The sequence below is a fragment of the Thermobia domestica genome, chromosome 18 (assembly GCF_964235325.1).
Source record: "Thermobia domestica chromosome 18, izTheDome1.hap1.1, whole genome shotgun sequence".
Classification (NCBI taxonomy): domain Eukaryota; kingdom Metazoa; phylum Arthropoda; class Insecta; order Zygentoma; family Lepismatidae; genus Thermobia; species Thermobia domestica.
The window spans coordinates 167,090,432-167,115,242 of record NC_137471.1 but is presented as its reverse complement, the minus strand read 5'-3'; the positions used below and the strand labels follow the sequence as shown (position 1 = coordinate 167,115,242).

The following is a 24,811-nucleotide window of genomic DNA, read 5'->3' as shown; positions in this document are numbered from 1 at the left end:
TCCGTTACATCAGTGAACGCTGGGATGGTAAATTTACATACAAATCAGCTCTTAGGTAACTGACTGTTTTCTACGTCATTTTCTTTCCCTGTACGTCAAAAGGGCACAAAGATTTTCAAAAATAGAAAAAGAAGACAACAAACTTAATCTTTCCTTGCGAAAAAGTATGCGAACACCCATGGACATACAGTGTGCGCTTTTGCGTTCTGGATATTTATGATTAGAGTTGTTGAAAGAAGACATCGGAATGTTAAAAGTAAATTTTTTATTATCAAAACATCATGTTACACATAAGGGAAAAAAATTACTCGTGTGTAAAAGAACAGACACACTTGCCACTATGTAACGTATCATGTTTATTTTCATAGCACATTCCTTTGACATTTGTTAGAATTGATTTGCAGAGCTCATCACATATTATGTGTTTCTGATGTGCAGGCAGATTAGAACACCGTTTCCCGTGTGGTAGACGAGCCAGCTCCATTCTACTCCCTGGAACAATGAAATGTCTTAATAGCATTATTCAAAATAAAATTAAAATGACTTAATTTTAGTTTATTACAGTTTCAAACTATGCTAAGCACAAGTAGCGGAAGCCTTATAGAACGGCTATGTCCGTCCGTCTATCTGCCGACATGTATCAGACCAAAAACAGTAAGAGATAGTGAAACTGTTTCTTTGCAAACGGTTCAGTGTTCCAAAAATAGGTTCAATCTTCTCTGTTAGCCCCATATTCGCATCGGAAGTAGTTGAAATTAACCAATTCTGGTTTCAACGGTTATCACCACAGAACAAAAATAGTAAAATATATTAAAAAACTGCTTTTGGAATCGATTGATCGTCTTAAGAGGGAGAAGGAGTGAGCCACAGCGGCTGGAATATTGGTGTTCAATTTAACATGGGATCTCAATCATTTTTTAGGGAAATCATGGTTTCACTTCGTTGTTTCGCAAAAGTGTCTCAATAGCTCACTCAATATGATGCATCTCATTTTAAAGGTGCAATTTGAACTCTGTGTGTGATATTTTCTTCTTATAAATACGGATAATTATAATCCAAATTCCCATAAGAAAATGATCAAAATTAGGGGGGGAAATCTTCTGTTTTTTTACAGTAAGGAAAAGAGCTAAAAACTTCGGACTTTTTTGAGAATGGAGTACTATCTTTGTATTTGTGCGCTACTGTACTATTTTTTCGCTGTTTCCAAATACATCCATTACACAATCGATGAGAAATTATATCCTTCATCATTGAATCTACAGAAATCAGAAATCAGATTTTTTCGTGTTCACGTACTTGGCCGTCTAACTGCTAGATGGTACTATAGTCATTCCTCATCCCACTTTCCTTCTCAGCGGGAGTCAGTTCTTTTGAAGACCTACTTTGAACTTCTTAACAGGGGCGGGAGGAAGGAACTCATTGTGAAGAACGGGAACTTCAAACACGAGGAATGGCAAAATTTATGACCTCTTTAGTTGATGGTTTCTGTTTCAGCAGTACAGTGTATTTCTAGATGGTTTCTATGAGAAGTAATTTAGGAAGTCAACTTTTCGACAAAGATTTGTGAAGGAGAAGCCGAACCAGTCTTCGTTTATGTATTCCAAGAAAGAAATGAAAACTTCATGCAGGACTGAGAATATACATGCAAGAGAAAAGATAAGATACATTATTATAATCTTTAGGATAGATTAATCCCCGAAATATTCCTTGTTTACCTGCCAAAAAAATCAAGAATAATATAGAGCTCTTTCATCAGCTTCCATCGTACAATAAGACACACACACATATTATATACATCAAGGCCGGCCTTAGGTGGTGCGGGGCCCGATTGGGAACATTTTGTGGGGCACCGGGTTTATAACTAATTTGCACCAAGGTATGTAGAGCCTATACATATACATATATATATATATATATATATATATATATATATATATATATGGTCTAACTCAAATGTCAATACAGACAGTGAATGAATTTTTAAAACACATGTTTCACCCTTGCGCTTCGCAATTTTTAAAGAAGGTTCTGTACCAGTATTTCATAGTTTTCATCTCTTACAAGTGAACTTATCGATGTCGAAATTTAGTTTCTTGGCCAACTTGGCAGAGAAATGTAGAATATCAAGAAACGAGCGTAAGCAAAATTTAAAGTGCTTCTGTCCATAAAGATGGCCGCAGTGGCGAAAAACCTGACTGACCAGAACAAGTCATAACAATGCGTTTCAAATTTGAAATTTTCGTTTTATTTGTAAAACGGGTAAACGGATGAAAACCAAAACCACATTAACCGACACCGGGGGAAGTAGACATCTATTTGAGGGTATGCTTATCATGGCTGCTATCTTGTGTCTCACTTAACTTCTATTTTCTTTTTAATAGGAAGGCGGTCGCATGTAATATATCAAATTGGGGTAAACTTTTACGAGAAATACAGTGGTGCAGTCTATGTTTCCATAAGTTTATATTTGTAAGACATACTGAAATACACATTGATATAAATTAGTTGGTTCAAAGATTCCTTAACAGCTGTATCTTTTTGAAAACAATTGAAGTCAGGGAAACCTAATGTACGCTAGTGTGAACATCGTAGGTAGCTACTTATGAAAGGTATAATCAGCTTGAAATCGTCATCCACTGTAGGCAAAATGAAATGGTGATGAGAGGATTACAAACTTCAAGGAACTGATTGCAGATGAATGACATATTTTCCATTGGATTCTTCTAGTTAGAACACAAACCTTCATAAGCAGCCACCTATTCAGTATGAACTAGTATACATTTGTTTTTCCTGACTTCATTTTTCAAAAGAAAAAAATCCACGGGATTTTTTGCAGGAGAGGGCAAAGTTTGTCTTATGGTTTTGAATTTTTAATATAAATACAATATAATATGCAAAGAGCTATGCAAAGAGCTATGCAATATAATATGAAAGGATATGCAAAGAGCTCGCACTGAGGCTGATTTATTTGATACCATCTCGGTAGTATCACATGACGTAATCAGTAAAAACGCCAGGAACTTTTACTTAGTGGGATGTTCAAAATAAAACGGTGTGCACTCAGAATAATGATATACATTTTTACACTAACTCAAAGAAAACAATATTTTTACGCCCAGGGATGCGTGTAAGGAAATTTAGGGGAGTGTTAAGGTGTGTAAGATACTCCCTAGACATAAGATCTATTTTTACAACAGAAGTTATAAACATAAAAAAAAAAACTAAAGAAACTACTGCAGCATTAAATTCAGAAAATATTTGCTTATGCCCGGAAGCAATATAAACTATTCATTTACTTGTTAGGGAGATGCAATACCTTCCCTTGTGGAGTCCATGGATATACCTGTATTGTAATATGCTGTTTTGTGTACTTGATAACCGAGAGTAGCAGAACAGATTCACTTGACTGGGGGCCTCGCGAACATAATGGCGTGTATTAGGAGCAAAATTTAGTCATAGGGACCACAACACACTTGTTTGCTTTGAGCCTAATATACTGTTAAAACGGTACTGGAGAGTAGATTAGAGACTGGACAGTAGAGTAGACGACTCTAGCGCGGAGCCCGATTGGGAGCAATCGGTCTAAGGCCGGCCTTGATATATATATATATATATATATATATATATATATATATATATATATATATATATATATATATATATATATATACAGTGGCGGATCCAGGATATGATCAAGGGAGGAGCTAAACCATAGTTTGCCTGTTTATCCAGAGTAAACAGAATTGAAGCCCATTTTATCCAGTGTATACCTGAGCGTCAAGGGGGGGGGCTATAGCCTCTATAGCCACTCTTGGATTCGCACCTGTATATGTATACTATTTACAGTGCCGGATTTACGTATAAGATAAACAAGCTATAGCTTAGGGCCCCGCTCTCTTGGGGGCTCCAAAATCTAAAGAAAAACTGGATATACATTTCTACAATATAAGAAAATTAAAAAAAAAAATTAATTTAATATACGTAGCAAGTGCTTCCTACTGTGTAGCCTACATTCATGGTGCTCCATGTAATTAATGGGGCTCCTTCTGCTAGTCTGCTTCCTGGACACATAAAGGGCCCCATTACCTTAAACAGCTTGGGACCCCACTAAACCTAAATCCGACTCTGACTATCTATTTATGCATGTTTTCTCTCTCTCTTTTCGAAGCAGTGTTTCTTTGATATTGCTTCCAATTCTGGCAGGTTTTACCAAGGGGGAAGAGTCCTTACTCATTCCAGGCATTCAAACTAGGGACTGGACTACTTGCTTCCAACATTCCGTCCCCCATGTATCCCGGTCTGAATCAATTGTCTAAAGCCCATAAAACACCCTAATTCAAATGTAGATGTTGCTCATCAGTGTCGACACCTAAATATTTCTCAATCAACGGTAGGGGTGTTTGGTACCCTCAATCTGTCTCCCTCTTATTAGCGGAGAAACACTCTATATTCGGTAGTAATTCTTAAAAAAAAAAAGCGCTCTTTAATGTATGTAGTAACGCATAGGAAACTAAATTTTAATATACCCTAGTAGTATAGAAACGCATCATACGGTACCTTACCAAAATAAACACCCTATGCCAAGGATGGAAACATTAACAATAATAAAAAAGATAATAATAAACATTTTAAAGAAATTCTTTCATTAATCAAGTCGCACTTAAAAGTAAAAAGCAATTTTGTTTATGCATGACTTAAAAAAAAATGAGATGCACTCTAACACAGGCTTAAAGTTACTTTATAAATTCTTAAAATAACACGCCCCATTCTTTTTATTTAGTCTTGCATAAACAAAATTATTTTTAACTTTTTATTGCGAATTGATTAACAATAGAATGTCTTTAAAAGGTGTTTTATCATTTTTTTAATTCGTTGGACACATTTTCCAAATCCTAAAGTGATATGCAACCAGGGAAACCAGGGCTGGTTAAAGACTGTTATTTATTTTAGGATAAAGAAGTTGAAAATAAAAAACATATTAAAATTTGCTTTTAATATAAATAGATATATTGCAAAGTGTGAAAGTAACAATGGAATATTGTATTGTCACCGGACTTACGTCGGTCTGCAACAGTTCTTAGTTTTATGACGTTAGGAAATAAGTTCAATTTATACGAACACTTATTCAATGTTTGAAACAAACACCTGTTACGTGTTGTACACTCATGTCCAAAATGATTGTCGCATATCTATAACTATCTTCTTATAAGAGTATAATATAATAATGATTTTGCTGGGTACTTTTAATACTGATACTATGTGTACAATTGGGAAATGTATATGTGGTAAATTTCATAGGAAAATATTTATAAATACGAAAATTAGAATGAGTAAAACAAAATGTTGCTAAATGGACAAGAAAGTTTTATTTTCGTTTTATTGTTCTTATTTACTGCTCGTTTGACATGAAATTTGCCACATACATGTCTCTGCCGATTGTACACATAGGCTACTAACATTATAAGAAATACCGGATGAATTCGTTATCAAATTATATTTCTACAACAATATATTTATAGGTATGCGACAATAATTTTGGACATGAGTGTACCTTCCTGAAGATGGTGACACATCTTTTAATTATATTGTTAATGCAGTGGTCTATTTCCCCAAATAAAAACCAACATCAAGCTGGACATATGCTCCCTCCTGTCCTTCTAAGCCGGTCCCCAAGGCTGAATGTAACATTGCGGCCCTTTCCTGTTGTGATAGGAAAAACTCAGGATTGTCGGCCACTGGTATCGAATGTGAAGGTGAGAGGGTAAATCCAGTGGTCATATTTTGAGAAAAAAAAGTAAATAAAAATAAGGAAATGGATTCCACTAAAAAAGAGTCACATTGTCAATACATTTCAGATCTTTGACTGGGTTTTCTGCCTTTCAATTCCATTTTTTTTTAAACCACGAAGGCTCTAAATAAATTAGAATATCGACTCTCCCGTGTTTTTTTTTTTTTTTTTAATATTTGCATGGTTCTTCATTTTATATCAGACTCTTCCTGCACTATTCCCGCGTTATTTACCATAGGTAGAATCCTTTGAGAAAGAGACGGGCGACAAGTGCTTTGTTGTTGATATTTGAGTGGCTGACGGCTGATATCATGTTGGTCCCTCTTACAATATCTCTGTATTTATTTTTTCTTCAGTTCTGTTTCTCTTTTAGCCAAAACAAGGAATTTCACTCTTTTGTCCCATTTGCAACCGTAACCACCCCCCTCCTGCGCTGTCCAACTTTGACCACATGCAGGGGAAAAGAAGGAAAAGGAGGGGTGCCATTTGCTTTGACGGCATTTCAGCAACAACCCCATCTGTTGCCAAAATAAGGAAACACTTTGTACGGCTGATATCTTCGATTTGTCAAGATCACTTGAGTCCCGCCGACTCTTAAGAAAACATTGTCACCAGAGGTGGCGTCTGTCAATGAAAGTTTGACCCACCAGTCACCAAAATCCACTGTCATCAGATCTAACCCAAGATCCATGCCCCCCTCTCTACTGACTTAAGAGTTTACACTCGTAGTAAAATAAGGCTGTGAAATTATATCACTAATCGGAGTTTGAATTTCCAGGGCCAATTGCTTAAGCACCGGTGTTACAATACCGGTGGATCTGATCTTTACAATATAAAATGGTAAACTGTCATGGATCATGTTACATGAATTTCAATTTAATTATGATATATAATTACTTCCTTGTTGAATTACAGATACTTTTCAGTGGAAAACAGGATGAAATTTGAAAGGATGTTTTTTTATCATTTCACTTCGGTGATGCTACTTTAGGGAAGGGGAGTTAAGATATTTAAAAATGATCGAAAATGAAATATCGCTGATTTGCTGCAACAGTGACACAACTCAAAAATCGCAACCTTTCAGAAGATGAGTTTAAAGGTTTCGACATGTTATAGTTTCAACAGTAATTTATATAAAGAAACTTTTCCCTCAGCTAATTTTTCAATTTCAGATGACTCGCTCTAGCAATAGAACGTAGATACATAAAGGGCTTTTTTTCTTCCCATTAACTCAATAAGGGTAATTTTTGAGTTGTGTTACTGTTGCAGCAAATCAGCGATCTATTAGTATCGAATCCATAGTTTTCGGAGTCCCTGAGATGAACAGTGATACTTTCGATGCCGTTTAAATTCAAATTCAGACCCGCAAGTTGGGATAAGGGGGAGGAGGAGATATATAAAAATGATAGAAAATGACCGATATTAGTGTCGAATCCATAGTTTTCGGGGTCGCTGAAATGAACAATAACACTTCCAATATAGTTTAAATCCAAATTCAACCCCGCAACTTGGAGGAGGGGGATTATATAAAACTGATCGAAAATGACCGATATTAGTATAGAATCCATAGTTTTCCGGGTCATTGAGATGGACAGTGACACTTCCGATGCCGTTTAAATCCAAATTCAGGCCCGCAACTTCGGGGAGGGAAAAAAAACCCTTGCTTCTGACACGGCTAACTATATGTGGCAATGTCTCGAGTTGAAAATAATATATATATATATATATATATATATATATATATATATATATATATATATATATATATATATATATATATATATATATATATATATATATATATATATATATATATATATATATATATATATATATATCCTCTGGTTGAAGAATGCAAGACAAAAAATAATATCTATCAGAGAACGCTTCAATAATAGTAAAAGGTGACTGACTAACGCAACATATTACTATTTTTTTCTTATTTTAACCAACGAAGCGGATAGTTGACTCGTGCAAAATATATTGAAATTGAATGACGATATTTTACATCACGTTTATAAGTTGGGTGTTGTCATAAGATTGCCATCTATCCTGAATTACGTGACATCCCGATTTCTAAGGAAATTTTCAGCATCTCGAATCATACCTGAGAGGGACAGAAATTGTTAGTACATCTGTAAATTTTTACCCATGAGGAACCTATGAATGTCAAGGTATCGACATGTTTTTGTCGCTAAAACTTTTCGTGCTGGTAGCAGTGCAATCGCCGCCCATCATGTTAGGCCTATTCTTTGACATTGAATGTTTCATAGCTTCTGTTCAACTAAGCGCTACCAAGCTGACGCTATACATGTTTTCTGGTTAGTGGCTTTTGGTTTAAATTTTATTTCAAGAATATACCGTATGTATTTATTTCTATTGTTCTTAATCTTAAGAAATTGTTTCGTATATAAATTTTGTGAAGGAGGAACGGGTAATCTGCACATATTCGATAAGTGTGTCTCGCTTTAGGCTTAGCAAAAGGTGATAAAATCATCAAACAGAGTAGATAGTGATTTGGTTGATTTGGTAAAACCGGGTGGAACTACATTGAGTCAAATGAGTGTTTTCATCCACGCCAATGAGGTTCTCCAACTGCTGCCGACTGAAAATCGGTCGCTAGTAGTTACGATCCGCGGCGGTTTCTGAATGCTTTGGGTTATATGTTATCCACAGCGGTTCGGTTTGCCAACCGTCCGCAGAGTTACCAACTTCCATGGTCACAGCCATCCGTTGCTTGTTATTGTTTGAAGTGGACGAATCTAAAAATATGAAAACGGACGAATCTGTAATTAGCAAAATTTTGACAAGAGTGTCATTTTATTCACCCCCCGCCCAGTAAGTTTATAGAGAGGGAGAATTTTCTTCCAAAAATATTAAACAGTGAGAATTTCCCTTCATCCCCCAGGATTTTGCACCTTACTTGACAGGAACTACTGTCTTTGCAAAATGGGCTTTACTTGGTTGTTGCATGAATTCCTGCATTTACAGTTAGTTTGTTCCGCCATAAGGTTCGGTGTGAAATACGCGAAACCCAAGTGATTTCATGTTTACATTCAGAAATCAGCAAAAACTGTAGATAGTGCATTCTGGTTTCAGACAAGGGGGGTCGATCCTGGGGGGTCCAATACTCATGAGGGTCGCCATGTATTTTTATGAGCATGTATTTTTTATAGTGTGTATTTTTCTTGTTATATGTATTTTTTATGAATACACAATATTTGGCATAATTTGAATTTAATTTGTCTTAAAATCCTCATATATGCCTCCTTAGACCATTGTCTGGAACCAAACACACATCTGAATGAGCCTCCCGAAAGTTACAGAGAAATCGGCGCCCTTCGTTTGAGGCAGCTCAAATCATATCATCACTGATTGTAATATTATTATTATTATTATTATTATTATTATTATTATTATTATTATTATTATTATTATTATTATTATTATTATTATTATTATTATTATTATTATTATTTTTCCTGTTTTACGTGGATATGAAATAACTAAAACAAACCATTTTTATATATAGGCCTACTCAGGGGCGGATCTAGGGGGGGGGCGATCGCCTCTCCAGAATAGGATATTTCTTATTTTAGAAATAAAACTTATCCTAAGAATTTTTACCTTTGTATTATAAATGTAAAATAAAACCCATTGACTTCGAACGACCGTCCCCCCCCCCAAAAAAAAAACATTCAGCCTGGATCCGCTCCTGGGCCTACTATTTGTTTTTGGCACCAGTTGATATCAAGTTTCCACTATTTCTTAAGGGCCAATTTCCCTCAGCACGAAAAGTAAGTTCGGGCTGACTTCAAACAGCACAAACACAGCGATGCCAAGTCGTGGGGAAAATCCCATATTGTGGGATTTTTTGACAATAAGTTCTCAATGGGATAAATACTTTTTTTTTTTTGTAAAAATTGGCAGGATTTATGGGATTTTTCATGTACATACATTCCATTGACACCAACAAAATTTTATATGGGCGAGAAGTAGACAAATTAGTCTTCAGATAACTTGAAATTAATGCTAATTGTCAAATTTTGTTACTAGAAAATCCATGTTAGTGTTAAAGTGAGTTATTCCGTGAGTTCCAAATCTCAAGAAACAAGTGCCAAGGAACGTTAGTTGTATTTGGTATTAAAAAAAAAAAAAAAAAAAAAAAAAAAAAAAAAAGCTTGATGGAAATTCTAAACTCATAGCAAAACGTACTTATTTTGATCAGCATTTTCAATTCTGTTTCAATTAAGGAAAATACTTGTTCATAAACTGTTTGACAAACGCAGACAATCGGAAGTTTTGAATAATTCATTCATATATTGAAGAAAATTACTGATGTAGAGTAATTTCACTGTTCATGTTTTCTAAGTAGAAATTTTTTTTATTATTTGTAGTATAGCGTGGGAAATTCAAGAGCAAAATAGGAATTTCTAACTGTTGTGATGAGATGTTATAATGTTTGAGGTTGGTATTAATGCTCAGATAGTGATTTACTTAACAAATGATCTACTTACAATCTATTTCGTGCTCGCCATGTGGCATTGGTTTCTCTCTTCGGCCAACCATGTTCCTTATGATCAAAGTAATTGCTATAATGGCAATTACAGCAAAGGATACCATTAACCGTAATCTTGTACTTCTCCTGTATGTATATACCTAGAAGAAAAAGCTCTTTCAATACAAATAATAAATAGACTTTGAACTCATTTCAATATTCTGTGAGAAATATCAATTAACTTTTATTTTGTATTTAGTTAAATAATACTTCTGTACTACGCAGGGACGGATCAAGGGGGGGCGATCGGGGCAATTCCCCCCCCCCAGAAGAGGAACTTTCTTGTTTTATATATATAAATAAAATCCATTCCAGAGTTTGAAGCCCCTAAAAGTAGCATTATGACAACCCACCGTCCCCACCAGAACGAAGGCTCGAATTTACCTTTTCAGCACTCTGGTGTAATTTTGGTGAAACGAACACGTGGTAGACCGATTAAACTCGTTACTCGGGCTTTTATGTAAAATAATATTTCCATTTGGAGCAGGCCCGTATCCAGGGGGGTCTAGGGGCAGGTCCCCCTAAATTTTGGCTGTCCCCCTAAAATTTTCACGGTAGGCTTGCAAATGAACTATAATATGGTGATGAACTATAATATGGTTGGATCGGCCCCCTTAACTTCAGCCGGGCCCTCCTACATTTTTGGGCTGGCTACCGGCCTGATTCGGAGTCGGACCCGCGCAGGTAATTAGGAGCATTAACCTCTTACTGAGAAAGGAGAACTGTCTAACAAAAGATCTACTCTACGTAGGATTCTAATCAGGGTGCAAATTACCGGCGGGGACAGATAAAGAAAATTCATTAACAGGTTACTGGTGTCTTGAACAGAGTCAAAATGGAGAAAAATTTTTGGTGTGTTGTGCTTGGTTGCATAGCTACGATAGGAAATAAATGTAATGGATAAAATTAAAATTAAATTAAGGCTTGAATTCAATGACACACGACCATGTCTTGCGCGATAAAGGATACACGTGGTTAATGATGTTTAATGATTTTGGGATAATTGGTGGAAGAAGGATGTGGAAGGAAATACTAACACCTTTTTCAAAATACACGGAAACGTAATTCTGGGCCCACAAACTCACTTAGCCTGGGATCGAAAACGGAACCTCTTACAGTAGTGTTGAAGAACGATCTTTCACTGAGTGAACATGCACCTTCTCCTCGCTTCCGTCAAACGGACAAAAGATTGTTGACAACGTATAGGAGGAAATGAAAACAACAAAACTTTTAATGAACAAAAGTTGCAAAAGGTTGAAGGCAGATATCTCGAAAAGCACGGTGGGTAAATGAACTTTCGAGACACATAATGGCAAAGACAGTGTCGCAGAGGTACGATGACAGGCAGCCAACAAAGGAATACAACATTAACTGTTTAAGACTTGACACGTAAAAAGTGTCCACACTTCGCACCGTCAGTCAGCCGTGACCTTAGATTAAAAGTAGCTTTCCCTCTTGTTATATTCCTGACTTGAGTTGTGAATTTACTTATCAGCCGCCCAAATTTGAAAACAAAACGATGCTCTATAAACTAAAGGAGATGGATGATTAAAGAATGAGTAAAATAGTTGAACGGGAATGAACAAGAAAGTGGGAGAACCACGAGAAATCCTACGGATCATCCACCACAACTCGTTTACAAATCTCCAATGGATAATAACCAGGGCCCGGATCTTGTTGACATGTCAACTTTTTTCTGTTACGCATAGGACAAGGCAAGTTAAAATAAAAACGTTATCCATCAACTCTAGGTTTTAAAAATATATCTTTTAGGGTCAACGTTTGGTCACTTTTTCCCGTTTTGAGTTTTTAGGTCACTTTTTAATATTTTCAAGTAATCTTTAGGTCATTTATGGTCTTTTTATGCTTTTCCTTCTACACAAAGAAATCTTAAAATGAACACTGTTTACGGATTTGAAAAACACGAAGTTAAATTATCTCTTTTCCTGTTTCCTGACTATCGGGGTGGAAAAACTCCATTCCTAACAAGCTAATGAACACTAAGTTGTAGCTGGTTGATGAGAGGTGGGGGTTGGTAGGTGGTTAAACAGATGGTTTTGGGTTGTTGACTACAAAGGATATGATCAGGTGAATAACTAAAAATAGATTAGATGGCGTTCAAAGATTTTAAACTTTTTTTAATCTTCTGGTGCATACAGTCTACACTTGCGAACTTTTATTCTTTAAGTGTGCTTCCTAGTTTCAACTCGGGAGTGAATTGACGCTTTCAGTAAGTACAATACCGTACAGTGGACTGATCATTGAACACAATATTTGATCAACGGGCTGCAACTAACAGAAACAAAACTTTTGAAAATGACTGAGAAATGATAATTAAAATCCAATAGATATCTAAAAAAAATGTCAATGTCTAACGAAGTAAAAGTTTTAAAGAAACGCAAATTTTAAGGACAATTTTTGTGAATTTTAGGGTCATTTTACAGGAATTTTAGTGTCATTTTATAGGTCTTTCTTTAGAAAAGTTTAGGTCAACAAGATCCGGGCCCTAGTAATAACACGTAATATGGGGATACGGACGTAGGGTAGCCATATAACATTTCGAAAGAAAGTTATTTTCGATATACCCTAATGTACAGGTAAATTAAAGTTACCTTTCGACCATGTTCACGTGCATGTGAAATATCTATAAGCTGGAAAATTACTGATGTTGTTTTGAAATCGTGAGTACAAGTAATCAAGACAAAATGTGTTGTCGACTATAGATGTAGTAGTTCCTTAATCAAAGTTTTTAATTGGTATGCATGCGATTCCTCACACAACGGGAGATTTGTAATACATAGTCAATTAATATCTATTATGAGTGCCCTTATTTCTTCTCAATTATGATTTCTAATAATATATCTACCATGAGCAAAATGTGCTTCAATAGAGCACGTTTACTTACATGACCAAGCACCTTTCGAATACTACATATCTGCATTGGGGGCCGCGGTGACTCAGTAGTATGTCCTCTGGTGCATGGGGACCGTGGTTCGCGCCAAGTGAGCTTTATGGTGGACAGACACCTTATGCGTGGGTTTTCTCGGGGTTCTGTTTCCTCCCACTTCCTTCATTCCACCATTTCATTCATTTCTCGTCATCACCATCTCCTTTACCCTAGCCGGCATAAACGTGAGACGTAAAACTTAAAGATTTCATTTCATTTTTTATATATTTACATTGTGTGTAGGGTCGAATAGAGAACCCAATTTAACATCCTAGTATTTTCAGGCCATTATTTCTCTGAAAGGAAACGGTAGTAGTTTCAAAGTCGACCACTCTGTTTTTTTGGGGGGAGGGGGTCTGTTCTTGTTGGGAAAAATCATATTTCATAATAATAATCTTTATATATTAAAAACTATGAATGTAAGGAAATTTAAGAATTACGTCGGTTACCGTGTCATAGTGTTCTGGTTAGATCCTGGTTGGGTCGAGGCTAGAGTTGCCACCTGTCTCGAACTAGGCAGGACATCTCTGGTTTTAAGAAAAATTTTAATGTTCCCATTTACCCCTAAGAGTGACATGTTATATGTTGGAACGGCACGGTATGGACAATACTTAAACTAATCGACAGAAGTTCTTAATGTCGTTTGTAAGTTTCGATTTACGATGTGTACCTATTTATGAGTATCGAAATATCCATATGGGTCTATCACTAATAGTTCTTTTTTCTTCTGGTTGGCAACAGTGAAATCACAGCCAAAAGTATTTTGGCCTGCTCAATAGTTTGCAATTTCTGTTGAACTAACCGCCAACAAACTGATGCTGCGAGTTCTCTGTTTCGTGTATTTTTGGTTTAAATTTTCATTGCATTTTTTTAAAAAATTCATGAATATAGCCTAAAAATTTATTTTCATTATTCTTAATAAATTGTTCGGTCTACAAATGTGACTCTGAGGAACCATCGATGTGCAAATATTCGATTAGCGTATCCCGTTTTAGACTTACCAAAAAGAAAGGTGGCAACCCTTTTCGAGACCCTCTCTAAATTTGTATTATTTGTAAGAATTGTCTTCACTATAACTTACACAACTAAATAATGAAGCTCCAAGACATTTCCTGAACGCATTCGTACAATGTCCATCCATGGCGTCTATTCGTTCGTTATAATCACGTTTAGAAGTGAAAACGTTGACATTGTTTTGCGTGTTAATAAGGAAAGAATAAATAACATTGATTTCCTAATTGCATTGTGTTTCTCATTCTTATCAGCTGAAATGATAAACATATTCATGTTATTCTTCGAAATAGCAACAACTCACCTGGCTGAATAGCATCATTGTCTTACGAGATGCTGTCATGCGCTAAGATGAAAAAAAAAATCCCTCCTCTCAGAGCCTTAAATAATTCTTGAATGTGAAGTTACAAAAGTTGGTGTAGGTAACATTGATGAAAAACGTTAAAAGCCCTGTTGAAATTCGAATAATCGATTCTTCCAATATTCGAATAATCAATTGTTCTAATATTCGAATAATCGATTATTTTAATATTCAAATAATCGATTCTTCTAATATTGGAATAATCGATTCTTCCAACATTCGAATAACCAATTCTAATATTGGAATAATCAATTCTTCTAATATTCGAATAATCAATTCTTTCAATATTGGAACAATCGATTCTTCCAATATTCGAATAATTAATTCTTTCTTTATTCGAATAATCGATTATTCCAATATTCGAATAATCGATTCTTTCAATATTCGAAGAACAAAATTCGTTATTCCAGCGAATGAATTTCGTTTCATATTGTGAAACTACAGTAGAGTTCCAAACTATGTGAATTCAATATTCAAACTTGAAGTAATAGTACATCCATAACTACTCGTTGTAATAGGGTGATAAGATCAAAGATAGAAACTATTACTCGGACGCTGAATCGATATTTAAAAAAGTACTGACTATCCCTTACTCTTTTTGGTCCTAAGGCGATAAAAGATGAAACTGAAAGTGGTTAATTTGATCCACTTCCCGTTTGAATAGAGGATTAAGGAAGGATATAGAACCTACTCTTCGAAAATTGAATCGATTGAAAAAAAAAAAAAAACAAGCTTCTCGATATCTCTTAACAAGTTTTACTTTACGGAAAACAGTATTGAAATCGGAAATAGTAATCAAGTGGTTCGGAGTCCACGTTAATCAGTAGGTCCACGTCTCATATAGCCTCGCTGCTGAAAGGGACGTTAAACTCAAAATCAACTCAATTCAACTCGGAAATAGTAGTAAATTTAAACCACTTCCGGCTTTGGTAGAGTGTTGCGGTTTATGTTGGTATGTTCTCTTGACACTCTGAATCGATTCGGAAATTCACATGTCGCTATTCATTACCGGTTTTGCTCTATTCCGATAAATTTTGGAACTGGAAATGGTTAAACTGAAGCATTTCTTGTTTGAATAGAGGGTAAACGAAGGATATGGAACCTATTGTTGAGACGCTTAATGAATTGCAAAAATCACATCTCCATATCTCTTACGGGTTTTGCTATATGGAAATCAAAATGAAATGAACTATTTAAGTTTTACGTTCCATGATTATGCCGGCTAGGCTAAAGGAGACAATGATGATGAGAAATGAATGAAATGGTGGAATGAAGGAAGTGCGAGGAAACGGGAGAACCCAGAGAAAACCCACGCATACGGTGTTTGTCTACCACAATGTTCACTTGGCGCGAGCTGGGATCGAAGCAAGGATCCCATGAACCAGAGATGAACGCTCTACCACTGATCCACCGCGGCCCCTACTTTTTTGTATCAATGGCAGTGATATCAGTAATCATTATCATCATCATAGGTATTTTGCCATTACTTGGAGGTCACCGCAGCTGGAAACCGTCTATGCTCCACGGTCTTCCGCTAACCTCTTCGTCTTTACGTACGATTTCTCTGATTTGATATCGTCCATTTATTGTAGTCTTCTTCGCCCCCTCCCTCTCTTTTCTGTCACCATACCCTCTAGCATATCCTTCGTGACACAGTTCCTTCCTACCCAATACCCTACTAAAATTGTTCTTTTCTCCAATACCATTTCTAACACCCTCTCATTAATTTTCCACTCGACCCGGCTAATTCTTCCCATTCTTCTCCACACCCACATTTCGAAAGCTTTCAGTCATTTTAAACAATTTTTAGATAATGTCTATATTTCTGCCCCATACAGTACAATACTCCACATAAAGCATTTTATGAGTCTTTTTCTCAACTCTTTATTCAAGGTCCCAAGAAATAGTGTTGTCTTCCTCCTAAAGGCTTCTTTCATCATTCCTATCCTTGCTTTTATTTTACCTTCACACTTTATGTCATCATTAATAATAGCAGACATCTGTTCTATTTCGTCCCATATCACTAAAGAAAAGCAAAATATGAAATTTCGTATTTTAAACCAAAGAATCTTTATATTTCGTGGTATGTCGAATCGAAATAGCGTGTTTGATATTTTCAGAAAATTTTGATGTTTAGTAAAAATTCTAACAATTCTTGAAATATATGTTCATGTAACGATACTGAATCTTTAACTTCAGTTATTGCAGTGACCAAGGGCGCCCATGTTGTGGTTTCCAAGAGGGGCAAGTATAAGCGACGTTTTAAATATAGTTTCAAATTTTGCTGAAAATTTAAAAATTAATGTAAAAATTCTATGTAATGTAATGTGATTTTAAGTTAATGTAAACATTCTATTGGGTTTTCGATATTCTGAAGTACAATTTCCTCTAAGGGGGGGGGGGGCGATCGCTCCACATTACCCCCGCTGATGGGCATGGCAGTGACGTTCCATCACATTAAAATAGTGATGTAATGATATAAATATTAGCAGTTATATTCTTGTTATAGTTTATTTATTTATTTATTTGTACTTATTACAGGAAATAAATCCCAATTACAATAGGTTTACATATTAGTAAAACATCAGTGAGTATAATATAAAAAAGGAAAAGAAAAAAAGAGAAAAGAAAACAGATAAATAACAGTTAAAAAAATAATAATGTAACTCCATAGCGTACAATATAATTTGAAAATATAATATTCAGCTTAAATATTTTCACAACAAGGCTTAGTATTTACTCACACGCTGCTTATATGACAATAGATTTAATTGTTTTATATAAGATGAAAAAAGATGATGAAAAATCTAACTCAATATTGGTTGCCGATAAATTATTGAAAGTTTTACACATTCTCATTAGTGGTGAATTCAAGTATGCTTCGGTTTTAGCTCTTGTAAGATGGAATGGTAACCTGTTACGAAGATAGGTATTTTTTACATTAAAATGTAATTTACTCAGTAATTCCTGATTATCTACAGTGCCATTTACTAGCTTGAACAAAAAAATTAACAGGGAAATCTCCCGTCTTACAGATAACATAGAATAGTTAAATGTACTTAATAATTCCTTATAAGATATGTTCTCTCTAATGGAATTTTGCTTATAAATTTGATAATACAAATATCTCAAAAATTTCTTCTGAATACGTTCAATTTTCTTTTCATAACACTTATAGTAAGGCGACCATATAATAGAGAGATATTCAATTTTACTTCGAACCATACTGTTAAATAGGGTTGTATAAGCTTTAATCTGTTTAAACTCCCTTGTATTTCGTATTAAAAAACCAAGAGATTTAAATGCAACGTTTACAATATTGTCAATATGTTGTTTGAAACATAATTTACTATTTACAAGTATACCTAAATCATTTACTTCATACACTTTTTGTATAATAATATTGTTAATTTTGTAGTCATGATCGTAATTAGAGACCTTTCTCGAAAACGAAATTGATACACATTTATTGATATTGAATGGTAACTTATTTTTAATACTCCATGTATAACAGTTATCCAAATCTGCTTGCAGTTGTGATACATCATTACTATCTCTTATCTCCTTATATATTTTCATATCATCTGCATATAATAGACATTTTGAATATCTAATGACAGTAGGCAAATCATTTATAAATAACAAAAACAATAATGGGCCAAGATTAGAGCCTTGGGGTATACCTGAAGTTATGTCATATACTATTGAGTTAGTTTGATTGAATGTTACGTACTGCTTCCTACCTTGTAAATAAGAGCATAGCAACATCAACAATTTGTCAGAAAAACCCATATTTGATAATTTCATTAGCAGTATATCATGGTCAAGTCTATCAAAAGCCTTTGCAAAGTCTGTGTATATAGCATCAACTGTAGATTTGTTATTAAGATAGTCGAAAATGTCTTGAATAAATGTAAATAAATTCGTAGTGGTAGACCGTCCTCCATAGAATCCATGCTGATAAATCGAAATATATGGTTTTACATGGATGAAAATTTTTGTATATAATATCTGTTCAAATATTTTAGCTAGGCCTGAAATCAAAGATATCGGCCTGTAATTTTCTATTTCGTCTGGATTACCTTTTTTAAGTATTGGACACACCTTACTAGTCTTCCAAATTGCCGGAAAAGTGGATGTTCTTAAAATAAGATTATATATGTGAGCAAGAGGTGTTATTAATACATCAGCACACCCCTTAAAGATATAAATTGGAATCATATCAGGACCACTTGATTTCGAGGATTTTAACTTATTTATAGAGATTAAAATTTCGTTATCTGTAATTACATCAATTAATAACGGGTGAGAAACATCCAATTTACCTGCTTGAGGAAAATCGTATGTAGCAGAGTGAACGGGATATACACTTCTAAAATATCGTGCAAAACCATCTACAATAGAATTACTAGTATTCAACTGTTGATTATTATAATACATACAATTGATTGTGTTATTATTTCTCTTTTTACGTTTAGTAAAATTCCAGAACGATTGAGCATTACCTTTTATTGTATCCTCAACTTGCATTATGTATGATTTGTAAGCTTGAGATATTTTACTTTTTGATTGTCTACGTAAATTAACATATTTGTCATAGTTATAGTCCGATTCATTTTTATGCCTCCTATAATATTCTTTTTCTTTTAAAATATTAATAGCTTCAGAGGTAAACCAACTTGGATATCCGTTCTTTTTAAACATTCTTTTCTTAGGCATATTTTTATCAATAATATAATTAAGAATATCATAAAATTGTTTAACAGCATCATCAACATTATTACATTCTAGTAAACGTTTCCAATTTTGTAGCTGTAGCATTTTGTATATATTTAAAAAAATCTGCCTTATTGTAATTATTATATATACAGTAACTGGGCTTAATAAAACCTTTGGTATGGGCTTTTTTTAACAAGCATTCACATTTTAATGAGGGATGATGTGTATCTTCAGGTAGCTGTGGAAATTCAGATTTATTTACCGTAATTCCATTTTGAATATCAGTTATAACTAAATCCAAAGTCTTCCCATTATCATTTTTTTACATTATTAAATAGTTTCAGGTCAAATAAAGAAAGGAAATTTGCTAACGAAATACATATTGAATCACCCTGTAGTAAATCAATCACAACCAGTAGTCGCTGGTATGTTAAAATCTCCCAAAATAATCAAGTTATTATGCTTACTACTACAAGTAACAATGCTTTCAATTTTTAAAAAGAATTCATTATATTTATCAATTTTTGTTTTTGGTGGTATGGTGTATACTAAGAATATGTAATAGGTTTTGTATAATAAACTTAACCTAATACATACAATCTCTAATGAATCAATGTGTATAGGTATATTTTCAACCTGGAAATCTTTTAAAACTGCCATTAGAACTCCTCCCCCATTTTTATTCTTTCTGTCCTGTCGATACACATTATACCTATGATCTATAAATTCACTATCAAATATACCTTCCAACAGCCAGGTTTCTGTAAGTAAAATCATATCAAAATGAGAGACAAGGACATTTGTATATAATTCATTCAATTTTGATCTCAACCCTTGAACATTTTGATAATAAATTGACAACGTTTGACTAAGATTCATTTTTGTATCTAAAGCAAAGCATTAACTTCATCAATAGTACCAAGTGTATACACATAGGTGTCACTCGCTCTCTTTTTCAGTTTAACATTAACGCATAATCTATCCAGACAAAGTCATAATTCTTTTCTCTCTTAACCCTCCTTGCCTCTTTGAATACCATTTTCCTATGTGATGTTAAATTCTGATTCACATAAATAGTTCCACCAGTTGTGTAACCAATATCACTACAATTTAAATTTCTTTTAACTTTTCTTTTTTTCATAAAAGAATCTTTATCACATCTCCTTACAAATTTAACTATTATACATGGGTTAGGCTGAGTAGGTGTTTTTTTCATTCTATGGCAAATATCTATCATATCGTCTGTTACATTAAGATCTAATGCAGAACCAACCTTTTTGACAATAGAGTTGACATCCTCATTCTGAAGAATGGGTATACCATGTAACTCAATAGTATTTCTCCGACCATATTGGTCTACTTCATCTAATTGTAACTTTAACTTGTCAACCTGTTTTTTCAATAAAGAATTTTCATTTTTTAGCGCTTCAATAGTAGTCCTACATTTAATTATTTCCTCATTTTGATTTTTCAGTAATTTTGAGTTTCCATCCAATTTTTCGTGTGCAACATTCAATGACTTCCCCAAATCGTTCTCTAATTTTGTGTTACACGTTTTAATATCATCAACTTCCTTCTTTATGGTAAGTAACAATTGATATACTTCTTCCAATGTAGGTTTTTTTTCAACACTCGTTGAAATTTCACCGGACATAGATTTTCGCCTCGATTTCTCACAATTTCCGCAACGCCAAATGGTATTTGAAAATCGCAAATATTTTACATCTTCTTCATTCAAATTAACACAAGTGTTGTGAAATACAGTGGCGGCCGGTGGATTGTGGTTTCGGGTGTTGCAGTACGAACGATAAGAGACAGAAGATATAAAGTTAACTCATCGACTAATCAGCATAACTTTAGATGCAAATGCTATGTGACATGTTAAATTAAATATAATTCTGTTTTTAAAAAATAAAAAAAATCAGAACATTTTATCCGATTAATCACCTTAATTAATTAGTAAGTTCATTCTCCTTTCTTTGATTGGAGCAAATCTGTCTAATACATGCTGGTTGAACTCTGGTATTCTTATTCTCAGGTCTTTTTCGATGGAAAGCATAATCAATGATGGTAACCTTTCTTGGGACATTCAATTCCTTGAAAGTGTCAATTCTTTCTCATGTGGAAAAAAACTTTTCTTTTGCTGGCGCCATAGGTACAGCTAATATTAATTTCAGAAGCTTTGTAGATTTACTAAATATTTTTTTCTAGGTTATTGCGAACGATTCATTCTAGCAAAGTCAGTCCCTGACAGTGATCCGAATTCCTCTTCAGCGTTGACTGAAGAGAGTTCGTAGCAGAGATTAGTGTTATAAAAAAAAATGAACATTGAACACACTTTATTCACAGTTTATCCAGGAAAATTTAAAATAAATTGAGGAAATGTATCTGGTGCAAACAACACTACTGCCATAAGATATCCTGTAAATTTAAACTGGATTTTTTTTTCGAACACTCTCCTGAATTGCCCTTTGCTTGTTTTGTCTAAGCCTTAATTGCAAATTTTTCCTCAGTTGAAAGCTGGTCAATGTTTTTTGTAAGCCATTTACAGAAGTCATGGCATACAATTCATTCAGAATTTGTAGGTTATTTACAGAATTAAAGCACACACAATAAAATTAAACCTAATAATTAAAAACCAAAACAGCTGATACAGTATAGGTACTGGTATATGAATTCCGAATGTTACATATTCATACATCAACGCACACACATGTGCATAAAAGGAAAAAAAAAAAACTACATTCCAAATCATCCGTCTTGGTTGTTACGCAATGCACGATGAACACAATATACTTCCACATGAGGCAAAACAATGCTTACCAATGTGATATGTTCTGAAAAGGAAACCTCGAAACCCGCCATATGAAGAATCAGCATGTAACAGAAGCCAAAAATCAAAGAACATCAAAACAAATAGCACTGCCAGTTCTACACCCAGAAATGTTAACTGGGAGGGGTCCAAAGTATTTGAGGGAGGTCCAATACGACTACATAATATGGAACCTGTCTTATACTGCACCCGAAAAGACGATAAGTAATTCTTATTTACTGTCATCTATATTTTTAGAAAAAAATGATAGAACGATTATTTTTATAAGAAAAGAAGAGTACATGATGAGGCGTATTCAGCCTACATCAATCGTTTCTCTGTTAAACAAGTATCGTTCGTTAAGAAAGTCTACAAATGTTAGTCAAGTTTCGAAATTTTTGGGAGGTCCGGACCCGGTGGACCCCCCTCATGGCTACGCTCCTGAGCATTGCTAACTAGTCCCAAATTCAATGTGGCGTTCCCCATCATACAGTTTTATGTGGAAATTAGGGGGTTTAGGGTTTTTAGATTTGTGGGCTTTCGGCATCTAAGGTCATTTAGCCCGTCACGAGCACACAATCCGGGGAAAGGGAAGGAAGGAAGCGGCCTGGGACCTATAAGTTAGGTACCACCCCGGCATTTGCCTGGTGTGAATGAGGAAAACCTCATTCAGGATGGCTGGCCTGATAAACCATGTTACACTTTTCGACCAAGTGACCCCACCGGGAATCGAACCCGGGACCCGGGACCTCTCGTACCGAAGGCGAGAGCGTTAGCGACTATGCTACGCGGGGCCACTATGTGGAAATTATCAAGAGTATAAAATATACTTATTTTATAAAAGAAATATATTTATACTAAAATACCATCCACAGAGGGGGGGAAGCGATTCTACATACTTACTTATTAATATTTGATTCACAAATTACTGTAGAAGATGCCTTCATTATCAATATAAGCTAAGAATTAACTTGTAAATGCGGGTCTACTTTCATTTGTTTTCTCCTCTACTATATATTTTTTCTTTCTTATTTTGTAATTCTGCAATCATTTTTTTTAATTGTCATTATATTGGTTTGCTTCAGTATTGTCCCGTAATTTAAAAATATGAATGCATAAAAACAAATTCCATTTGTTAATTGCTAGTGGAAAAAAAAATCAGAAATCTTATTTAGCATGAAAAACCTTCTCGTCCATTGAAAACCGTGCGCCGTTGTTGCAGAAGCACTGCAACGACCAGTCCCTTTAACTTCTGAGATAGGGGAAAGGAGATTTAGCATTTGCTCCAATTGTCGCGCTGAAGGAATCTGGTCGTTGTATGCTCGCTGCAACACAATATAAATTAGAGACTTTGTGACGGATTATTTTTCGCTTTTTAAAACGTATTAACGGAACGGACAGTTACAGAAGTAAAAAATATGTTATTTAAAGTGTATATATGCAAGTATTAAAAAGTATTTTTTTCTGTGCTTTACTACTATTGATAATAATATTTTTTTAAAAATACTTTGGTCGTTGCGCAACGCTGCAACACTAACATTGGCCGCCACTGGTGAAATATATTATTACACTCACTACATTGAATTTCCAAATTAATATCCTGCCGCGCCACGGGTTTAGAACATTCACTGCAAACACCCATATTGAGAAGAGAGAAGAAAAAAAAAACTAAATGTTGTAGCGCTCACTTACTGTTTAATAATCAGAATGCTGATAGCATTGAAGGTAAATTATAATTATACGTCCATATCTTATACTGTGTTATTTCCCAAAGTTTATATATGATGATTCACAAATCACTGGATTGTGTGACAAAATTGACATGAGCTGGTAACATAGTTCGTATGAAACTTTTCTATAAGGTAGTTAGCAATCCTGCTACGGGTTGATTACATCAGTGTTGCCAGGTCTCCTGATATTCCAGAAGATTTCCTGGTTTTTCAAGTTATCTCCTGGTCTACTGATTTTTCTTTAAAAAATGTTGAAAACTCCTGGTTTTGCGCATGATCCGAAAACTCTTAGAAAATGTAAAGTTCAGAAATCAAAAGTTCTTATCTGCAGATGAAATGTACTTTCCAGCAAAAGTTTCCCTATCCATGGCATCAAGAAATCTTCCAAATCATGGACTGCAAGATTTTTAACTCAGCTGTCTTGAATTATATATTGAAGCAGTACATCAAATTCGAAAGAGATATGAGCTCCTCCGTGGCTAAGCGGTTAGCGTACACGATTTTGGCGAGAAATAACCGGGTTCAATTCCCGGTGGGACCTTATGTGGTTCGGATTCCACGTTATTTAGTAGGTCCACGTCTCACATAGCCTTGCTGTTGAACGAAACGGTAAACTCAACTCAACTCGAGAGAGAGATACGCTTCATGATAACGTCCTGAAACATTTGGAGATGATTAGCCCATCAAATGAGATAAACAAATCGGCACAATCAATATCTTCTCTCGTAACTGACTTTCCTAATGATATAGAATAGAGTAAATTGCAACAAGTAGACACAGAATGACGGTTATTGCGAAACACAGATTTGTAAACTGAAAATGATGTTTCTGTTCAAGATTTTTGGATGCTTGTCAGGAGCGTCATTTCAGATTTTGCTTTGGGGG

General features: G+C 34.7%; 1 protein-coding gene across 3 annotated transcripts; it reads right to left on the bottom strand.

The window, feature by feature from the left end:
- Nucleotides 1-248: 248 nt before the first annotated feature.
- On the bottom strand, nucleotides 249-14,718 carry LOC145675468 (uncharacterized). 3 transcript variants are annotated; one of them, XR_014129125.1, is made up of 3 exons: nucleotides 14,295-14,496; nucleotides 10,306-10,447; nucleotides 249-492 (listed from the first exon to the last, which is right to left on the bottom strand). XR_014129125.1 is itself a non-coding variant. In XM_081745908.1 (3 exons), the coding sequence occupies exons 1-3, from the start codon at nucleotides 14,645-14,647 to the stop codon at nucleotides 305-307; spliced, it is 369 nt and encodes a 122-aa protein (XP_081602034.1). In that variant the 5' UTR covers nucleotides 14,648-14,718; the 3' UTR covers nucleotides 249-304. The 3 variants fall into 3 exon arrangements, 2 of the variants coding, with proteins under 2 accessions (XP_081602034.1, XP_081602032.1); XM_081745908.1 differs by lacking the exon at nucleotides 14,295-14,496 and adding an exon at nucleotides 14,609-14,718; XM_081745906.1 differs by having other exon boundaries at nucleotides 14,375-14,527.
- Nucleotides 14,719-24,811: the final 10,093 nt, after the last annotated feature.

Coding starts and splice junctions, on each gene's coding strand:
- LOC145675468 (XM_081745906.1), bottom strand. CDS start 14,434: ATGGATGGACATTGTACGAATGCGTTCAGGAAATGTCTTGGAGCTTCA. Junction 10,448..14,374: donor GAGCTTCATTATTTAGTTGT/GTAAGTTATAGT, acceptor TTTTTCTTCTAG/GTATATACATACAGGAGAAG. Junction 493..10,305: donor TGGCGAGCACGAAATAGATT/GTAAGTAGATCA, acceptor TCATTGTTCCAG/GGAGTAGAATGGAGCTGGCT.